This window comes from Daucus carota, chromosome 3, assembly GCF_001625215.2.
Source record: "Daucus carota subsp. sativus chromosome 3, DH1 v3.0, whole genome shotgun sequence".
NCBI classification, from domain to species: domain Eukaryota; kingdom Viridiplantae; phylum Streptophyta; class Magnoliopsida; order Apiales; family Apiaceae; genus Daucus; species Daucus carota.
This window is the reverse complement of record NC_030383.2, coordinates 49,393,190-49,402,746: the sequence shown is the minus strand read 5'-3', so window position 1 is coordinate 49,402,746 and position 9,557 is coordinate 49,393,190. Positions and strand designations below refer to the sequence as shown.

The window sequence follows — 9,557 nt, the reverse complement described above, 5'->3', positions numbered from 1 at the left end:
GGAATTCGATCGGCCCCGTTATAGATAAGAACAATCGTGCAAATATTTAGGTTAATCATGGCCAACTCCTTTGGTCCCGTAGCTTGATCAGGTTGCCCCGAGTTACGGGATCGATCGGAATGTTAAACAAGTTACAACTATCCAGAATTCGAAATAGGAACTTTTATTTATCGTAAGGCAAATAATTACATGACTGTAGAACTGTAAAATGGAAAGTGAAATGTTCAGGCGGGAAGCCTTACTGATAGTATTTCCGGAGTTGGGAAGCGTGCCAAGTATTCTTAATGGGGCTCCCATCCGAAGCTGCTAGTTTGTAGGTGCCCGGCCGAACGATCTCGACAACTGTGTAAGGTCCTTCCCAGTTCGGCACAAGCTTTCCTTGCTTCGTCGGCATAGGAGTAGCCAAGTCTCGGAGAACCATGTCCCCAACTCTGAAAGAACGTTTTCGGATACCCGAATCATAATATTGAGATGCTTGTTGTTGGTATCGGACATTCCTTTGATGGGCGGCTTCACTTTCTTCTTCTAGGAGATCCAGGTTGCCTCGGAGGCCAAATTCATTGGTATCGGGATTGAAGACCGGGGTTCGGGAAGATTCCAGGCCAACCTCGACTGGAACAAGTGAGTCGGTCCCATAAGCTAACCGAAATGGCGTTTCTCCTGTCGAAGAGCGAGGAGTGGTTCGGTATGCCCACAGGACCCAGGGGAGCTCTTCGGCCCACAGTCCCTTTGCTTCTCCAAGGCGCTTCTTAATTCCGTGAAAGAAGATCTTGTTAGCTGCCTCGATCGCCCCGTTTCCTTGGGGATGACCGACCGAGCTGAACCTTTGTTGAATGCCGAAGCTGGCCAAGAACTCTTTGAACTTCCTCCCAAAAAACTGAGTGCCATTATCGGATACACACACCATCGGTATGCCGAACCTCACAATTATCTGCTCCAGGAAGAATTTCTTGGCGGCCTGTTCGGTGATAGCTGAAAGTGGTCGGGCTTCGACCCACTTCGTCATGTAGTCAATGGCGACTATGCAGTATTTGGCTTGCCGAGTGCTGGTCGGTAGGATTCCCACTATGTCGATGGCCCACATGGAGAATGGTATTGGGCTGAGGACCGAAGTCATTTCTTCTGGGGGTTGCTTCGGAACATTGCTGTGGATTTGACATTGTCGGCATTTCTTTGAATAGTTGGCTGCATCTTCTCTAAGGGTCGGCCAGAAGAAACCCTGTCGGAGTATTTTTAGGGCTAGGGATCGGCCGGCCAGGTGTTCGCCACAGATCCCTTCGTGAACTGTCTCCAGGGCTAGAAGTTGTTCCTCTGAATCCAAGCATCGGAGCAGGGGCTGAGAGACTGATCGCCTAAAGAGTCGGCCCCCGATCAGTGTGTAGCTAGCTGCTCGGTACTTTATCTTTTGAGCTTCCTTCTTTTCTAAGGGCAAGAACCCCTTCTCTAAGTAGGCTCTGATGGGGGTCATCCAATTTATGCCTTGATGGATCTCCAGGCAAGCTTTCTTGTCGACCGAAGGCGTTTTTACTTCCGTCAAGTAGATGGACCCCGTCAAGTTTTGTGTTTCGGCCGAGGCTAAACGAGAGAGAGCATCGGCACGGCCATTGTCCTCCCGACCGATTGCGCTTAATTCAAATGTTTCGAAAAACTGAGTTTGTTCCCGTACCTTGGCGGCGTAAGCCTTCGTTCGGGGCTCTTTCTGTTCATATTCCCCGGAAAAGTGCTTGACGACCAGCATGGAGTCACTAAAAGCCCTCAAATGCCTTACTTCCAGATTTTTTGCTAGACTCATTCCTGCCAGGAGGGCTTCGTATTCGGCCTCATTGTTGGTCAAAGGGAAAGTGAATCGGATGGCTTGACAAATCTCAAATCCATCGGGACTAGAAAGGATCAATCCAGCCCCACACTTTGACCCGGCCACCGACCCATCTACAAACAGCTTCCACTTTCCTGGAGTGCGGATGAGCTGTTCTTTCGGCTCCAAATCATTCGGCCCTGAAAAAGTGCACTCCACCACGAAGTCAACCAAGGCTTGGGCTTTGATGGCTGTTCGGGGAACATACTCTAAGTCATATTCCCCCAATTCTACAGACCAGGCGACGACTCTGCCCGAAGCCTCTGGTCGGCTGAGGATCTTCTTCAAGGGTTGGTCGGTGACCACTTGTATCGTTCGCCCCTGGAAATAGTGTCGCAATTTTTGGGAGGCCATGACCAGCCCATATGCGAACTTCTCGGCATTCGGGTATCGGGTTTCTGCATCCCTCAACATATGAGACACATAGAAGACCGGATGTTGGTTCTTCTCGTGTTCCTTCACTAAGACCGCACCAAGGGTTCGGTCACTTACTGCCAAGTACAGTTGGAGGGTCTCCCTCGGATCGGGCCTCAGCAGTAGGGGGGCTTTAACTAGATATTCCTTTATTTCCTCGAAGGCCTTGATGCAGTTCGGCCCCCACTCAAAATTCTTTGCTCCCTTCAAAACTTCGAAGAAAGGGAGCGCCTTTTCCGCCGACCGAGAGATGAACCTTCGGAAGGCTGCCAGTCGCCCAGTTAACTTCTGAATGTCCCGAATGGTCTTCGGGGCTTCCATTTCTAATACTGCCTTTATCTTTTCAGGATTCGCTTTGATCCCCCTTGCACTGACCATGTACCCTAGGAACTTGCCACTACAAACCCCGAAGGTGCACTTGGCGGGGTTAAGCTTCATGTTGTTCCGTCTTAGGGTCTCAAAGCATTCTTTGAGGTCATCGGCATGATCCCGAAACAAGGATTTTACTATCATGTCGTCGACGTAGCACTCCATGTTTCGGCCTATCTGATCGGCGAAGACTTTGTTCACCATCCTTTGAAAAGTGGCCCCTGCGTTTTTCAGACCGAAGGGCATCTTGATGTAAGCATAGGTTCCCTTCGGGGTGATGAATGTTGTCTTGGGAATATCCTCGGCATCCATGGCGATCTGATGATAGCCTGAAAACGCGTCCAAGAAGCTGAGTATTTGATAGCCGGATGTGGCATCTATCAGCTGATCGATGTTCGGCAGAGGGTAGTGATCCTTCGGGCAGTTCTTGTTGAGGTCGGTATAATCGACACACATTCTCCATTTGTTGTTTGACTTTTTGACCACCACCACATTTGCCAACCACTCCGGATACTCAATTTCTTCAATAAACTTGGCCTCCAGTAACTTCTCCACTTCGGCCTCAATCACCTTCTGTCTTTCCACAGCGAAGTTCCTCTTTTTCTGCTTAACTGGCACAGCCTGTGGATGAACATTTAGCCTGTGCCGAGCGATCGACTCATCCAACCCCGGCATGTCTTCGGGCCCCCAGGCAAAAACATCATGGTACCGACGGACCACATCAATCACCTTCTCCTTCAGTTCTGATTCCATGTCTTTACCGATCCGAACCATTTTTCCCGAGCACCCTGCGTATAACTCCACCTCTTCGGTCTCAGTGCCTGGTTCGGCTATCGGGTTTGAAAGATCATTCCCAAACTTTTCCAACTCAATATGTAGGGCATGGCCGCTGCCCCCAGGACCATCTTCGGTTCGGCGCCGTTTATTTCCTTCGGCGCCGCCTAGATCCTTGTCTTTCTCCAAGTCCTCCAGCATAATGATCCGAGCGGCCTTTTGATCACCTCTCATCTCCCCTACTCCCTTCTCGGTCGGAAACTTCAACTTGAGGTGGGGGATAGAGGCAATAGCTTCAAAAGTAGTGAGAACAGGTCTCCCCAAGATGGCATTGAAGGGACTCTCGACTCGGACCACGTAGAACTTGACCTGCTTTTGCCACAGTATAAGGGGATTTACCGAGTAACAAGGGCAAGTGGATCGTACCTTCAATCGGGACGGGCTGATTGCCGAACCCATAGAGAGGTGCCTCATAGCAGGTATCGATCTGCTTGCCTTCCAGGTTCATCTTCTGGTAGGTGTTGTAGTAGAGGACGTTAACAGAACTTCCTCCATCAACCAGGACCTTCCAGATCTTGTTCTGACCGATCACGGGATTAATGACCAGCGGATCCTCGTGCGGCAGCATAACGTCCTCATAGTCTTCTTGTGAGAACATTATAGGATACGACTGTTTGGTGGAGTTAATGCTATAGAGGTTGTAGACCTGTCGGGCGTACTTCTTCTTGGCTGTCTTGCTACTTCGGTCCAGAATTGTTCCTCCAAATATCGTTCGGACCTCGCCTCTGTATCTCTCACCCTCTTCGGGCGCCTTCCCTTTATCTTCTTTGGGACCCAAACGATCCCTCAGATCTTTAACATACTGGTTCAAATCACCAGCCTTGACCATCCTTTCTATTAACTTCTTCAAGTGGTAGCATTCATCGGTATTATGACCGTTGTCCCGATGATAGTCACAATACTTATCAGAGTTTTTCTTGTAATCTGGGATCTTCATCTTCGGTGGTCGAACGAATCCTGGTTTCCCCTTAATCTCGTTCAGAATCTTGGAGACAGATGTGTTCAGAGGAGTGAACGCAGTGCTGTCTCTATCTCTCCTCCGTTCGGCCCCTCTGTCCAGCTTCTCATCCCTTTCATCTCTTCTGCCTCGGTAACCATCATTTCTTTTTCACTTGCCGTCCGAACGGGAACTGTATCGATCATCTTTCCGGTCGTTCTTATGTCCCCCAATGGACTCCATCTTCCTTCTGATGCTCTCCCCCCGTAAGTAAATGTCATTCAACGACTTGGGGGGTATATCGTACAAAGATGATCGGAGCTTCTTACCCTTCACCGGATCCAGACCAGCCGTCAGGAATCCTGCAGCCTTCACCTTATCCAGGTTGGTGACCATCCCAGCTTCTTCCTTGAACCTGGCCAAGTAATCGCCCAGCTCCTCATTGGGTCTCTGTTGACAATGAATAAGGGCCTCTGTATCCTTCTCTCTTCGGCACAAGTGGGAGTAGTGCCTCAAGAACTTGCGTTTCAACTGATCATAAGAACTGACCGATCTTGGACGCAGGGATCGGTACCACATCGTAGCGGACCCCTTTAGGTAGGTTTTGAACATCTTGCATAGCATGATGTCGCAATGCCCCATTCTGGTCATAAGGGACTCGTACTTGTCGCAGTGATCGATCGGGTCGCCCTTCCCGTTAAATTCATTCATTTTCGGGAACTGTCTCCCTGGGGGCGGCCGATATTGCTCGATCTCTTCGACTATCACTGGCTCATGGGTCAACGTCTTGTCCCCAAACATGGCCTTCTCCATTCGGCGGAGTCGGTCCCTAACGTGGGGGCCTTCCTCCCCTTCGGAATCCGAAGGTGTGACATGCCTGTGACGAGGCCCTCCGGAGTGCGACTCGGAGTCCGAAGACCCGTCTTGGTCTTCCCGATTCCTCTTCTTATTTCCTTCGCCTTCTGGTGCTCGATCTCCTTCGGCCTCCAAGGCCTCTCGGAGGGCTCTCTCCTGGAGCTCAATTTCTTCCCTTTGTAGCTGGAGGGCCTTCAGCCGCAGTTCATCGGCTTCCCTCTTCTTGGCTAGTCGGGCAGCTTCTTGTTCTTTGGTCTTGGAAGATTGGGCTTTAGCAGCCTGTTCTTCCCGCCATTTCAATAGCATCTGCTGTTGTTCTTCGGGGGTGGGCAGCAGCCCTTCGGGACTGTTGCCATAGTCCAGACCGGGGTTTGGGTTGGAGGTGTTTCCAGTGGTTTGTTCGGTTGTGTTTGTCATGGTGTTGATTTATGAGAAATTCTACTTGCAGTTCCCACAGACGGCGCCAATGTTGGAGCCAAAGTTCTGCCGGATGCCAAAGCCTGAATATGACCTGAAACAGAGAAGAATGCGAGGGATTGTCCCCCCGATTCACCTCCGGCGTGAGAATAAGTTAGTGGCTCAAGAGGGGTTTAGAGAACTGCAAACGTGTATGTATGTAAAAGTGTATATGTATGTGAATGTGTCCTTTACCCTTAATTTACCCACTTTATATAGGAGGGAGATGAGCCTGAGTTTGTAACGCTCCCGCCCGATGCGGGAGGGAAATGATGGCGAGTAAAGGAGGCGGGATTCTCTCACGCGACCGTTGCAATAGTGACGTTGGAGTTCAAATGATGGACTGGGCCTATTTTGGGCCTTGGTGAGTTGGGCTGAGAGGCTTATAACCCAACAGATCTTGATCACGGAAGTACACACTTCTGGCGAAGATACTTATGTCTATTATAATTTGTCTCGAAAGTTCATAAAAATGTAAAATTCAGATCAAATTTGTTTTAAGATCAGATTCAACTATTCCCCAGATATACGTGAAGCACATGATGTTAATATAAGTTGATATAAATTACTCTGAAAATGAGATTTCTTGAGAGTTAATCTACCTGCAACGTACTTGTTTGAATCGCCAACTGCAACAAACTCGTTTCAATTGTAGAGAATTTTTTCGCATACTTATTTTATAAAAATTATTTTCAGGGAAACAAATCAATTTTAAAAAATTAAGTTCTTTTTAAAAAGTACAACTTTAAGTACTTTTTCAATAAATAAATGACTTAGTTTTTAAAAAATTTAATGAAACTTTAATTATACTATTAAATATATTTAGTGTCGAAATAAATATATAAATTATCTCAGCTGCATGTATGTTGTTGGATTTGACGAAAAGTCAAGTCCTCAAACACAAGTTTAATATGCCGTGCATATACAAACAAGATAGCAAAAGCAGTTTTCGACCCATCGGAATTGATACAAGAGTCACAATCTCGTGTCTTCAAAAAATTTGAATTGAATAAATAGCCCAAAAAATAATTTGATTGAGTGATCGAAATTAGATGGTAATTTACCACCAGAGTAGTAGAGTAGTTGGTAGGGCCATGCAACGTGTGCTAGCAAGGATTACACGTTTTCTTTGGCTGATATTCTAACTTCAGAATCTACGAGCTTCAATTATTTATACAAATATCTACAGGGTGTTGGATCTTTATTTCAAGAGCTAAGATTAAAACTTCATTATTTTTAAATATTCATCATAATTTTTCGCGGATAAGAGCGGAAAATTATAATGGATACTTAAAAACACAAGTTTCAATCCATACTTTTGAAATATAAATCTGATAATAATGGATCTTGACAATCAGTTGTCAGAGATCACCATAACAATAATAATGCTTCAAGTTTATCTAGATATAATTGTAGTTTTACAAAATAAAATTACCAGATGTCAGCCCAGCAATCCGTCCAAAGTATATAGTATATACTGTATGTTGGTATTATTACGTATGACAAAATATTTTGTCGTTATAAAATTTGATATCATGCATCGACAATTCACATGATTAAATCTTTCGATAATTTATATTCGATAGAGCCGGCCGAGCTGACCATGCGTCAGTAATTTTGGTTTAGGACTTCATGGTCACCAACTAATCTTCTCCAAATAATGGGTTATACTGTTGTTTCATGTAATTCTCTTCTGTACGTAATTTACCATAGAGTTGCCTAGATGACAATGTTCTTCTAGAAGTGAGACTCTAAATGGCATTCTAATGGATAACATATCAAATTGAAGGACAGTTCTGTGTATAATGGATGGAAGAAATTTCGAATATATTAATATCGATTCATATTTGATCTGTATAGCTCAACAGATAAATATATAAAATCTCGATCACCTCTTGCTCGGTTTATATTTTGAAGATCAGATGGAAATACTATACACGTTTCAAAAAAAGTAAGCCAGAGAAAGGCGAATTGCAAATATATTGTACTAAAACTAGTATTTCCCCTGTACACTTTTTGGGACAAGTATATTAAGGATTTAAGGTGTATACTAACAATAATTATATTTGACGTAAAATTTTAATTCCTATATTATATTAAAATCTAGATTTTCTAATTTTATTTGATACTTCTCTGTCCCCCAAATTTCTTTATGTTACTTTTTGGCATGCTTTTCAACACTCATTTAAAATATGATTCTATATATAATATATTTTTTAAATTTTTTGCTCTGAATAAAAATTTGACATATAAACTTTTATTCAAAAAAAAAAAAATTTTGAAAATATATTATGGAACTATGCTTTACGGAAGCCTCAAAATGCGTGCAAACAGTGAACGTAGAGATGGCAACAGGTCGGGTCGACTCGGGTTTCATGAGATCCAGACCAGATCCATTATATTTTGGTTCGGTTCGGGTCCGGGTCCTGAAAATGAAAATCCGTATTCGATCCGTTGGATTTTTTCGGGTTTCGATTCGGGTTCGGGTTCAATTCGGATATTTTAAAAATATAACTAAAATTTATATATCTATAAAAAATGTGATTATTGATTATTTTTTAAATTTGGGAATATAAAGAAGGGAGTAACAAGTTTTGTTTAGTACAATAAACACGTGAAACATGTTAACTTAATTGGAGACAATCATTCAACTTATCATTTATATTTTATTATTATTATTATATTTAGATTTTTTAATGTACAATAATTGAGAAAAATAAAATATTGATGAAATGAATATAAATTCTGTATTGCGCATATAAAATTAAGTAAAATGTTAATATTCATACCTAATAGTTCATAATATTTCAATATATACACTTTACATTTAACATATCATAGAGCATATATATATATATATAATATATATATATAGAGTAAGGTTCGAGGGAGAACCTCACTATCAAGAGAACCGAGAGAACTCTCCTTAGAACCGTTGATTTTTGGATAACATTTATATATTGCCTTTTTATTATTTCAATCAGAATATCTTAAAAAATCTACTGACCAAGGGCATTTTGGAACACAAGAAAAGTGTTATTATTTCCAAATCTTTTAAATATGGCATCTTGCATCTTTTTATCAGCTAATCAAATAATACCATTTATAGATTATTACAGAATCTGGAATCCAAATCTTATATTTTTAACATATATTCTATTTTTGGCATTTCTCAGAACTCAATCTATCAATAAAAACATAAGTTGATACACATATTATTTTCGTGTATATAAGAATAGTTGTATTCTAGAGTAGATCTTTAATATTTTTAAATTACTTTAAATTAAATTTCACATTATTTAAAAATATATATAAGACAATCATATATTATATATAATCAACTAACGAAACACTTAATAAAAATTTTAGTAGAATCTTAAAGTTTATTAAAAACTTAATCATATAATTAAAAAAACTATAATAAATTTTATATTGTTAATAGATACCTTATTAGAATATTAACAAAATTATTAAAAAATCTCTAATACATTATATTAAAAATCATTCATTATATAGAAATTTTAATGCATCAATTTGTGGAATCTTCATTAACATATCACTAAATGATTTAAGAATTGTGGAATCTTCATTAACATTAACATTTCTAGAAATATATTTAAAAATTAAAATCTAAAAAATATATCTAATATTAAAATAGTAGAATTATCAGTGAAACACTTAATAGAATTTTAATACTATCAATATGACACTTAGTAGAGTTTCAATAAAATTTTACTAGAATCTTAACTAAATCCTTAACTAAAAACTTTAAAGAATTTTAATAATATATGCATTAATAAGATTCTATTAAATATTCACTTATAATTTCAAGCGTCG

General features: G+C 41.7%; 1 protein-coding gene across 1 annotated transcript; it reads right to left on the bottom strand.

Moving 5' to 3' along the window:
* Positions 1 to 238: 238 nt before the first annotated feature.
* LOC108212620 (uncharacterized) lies at positions 239 to 4,409 on the bottom strand. The gene is made up of 2 exons (XM_017384343.2): positions 3,882 to 4,409; positions 239 to 3,781 (listed from the first exon to the last, which is right to left on the bottom strand). Exons 1-2 carry the CDS (start codon positions 4,407 to 4,409, stop codon positions 239 to 241), a joined length of 4,071 nt encoding a protein of 1,356 aa, XP_017239832.2.
* Positions 4,410 to 9,557: the final 5,148 nt, after the last annotated feature.

What these genes read in the sequence shown, in the direction of transcription:
- LOC108212620 (XM_017384343.2), bottom strand. Translation starts at nt 4,409, where the DNA reads ATGAAGATCCCAGATTACAAGAAAAACTCTGATAAGTATTGTGACTAT. An exon ending in AGATCGATACCTGCTATGAG is followed by an intron (nt 3,782 to 3,881) that starts GCACCTCTCTAT and finishes TGGCAAAAGCAG; the next exon opens with GTCAAGTTCTACGTGGTCCG.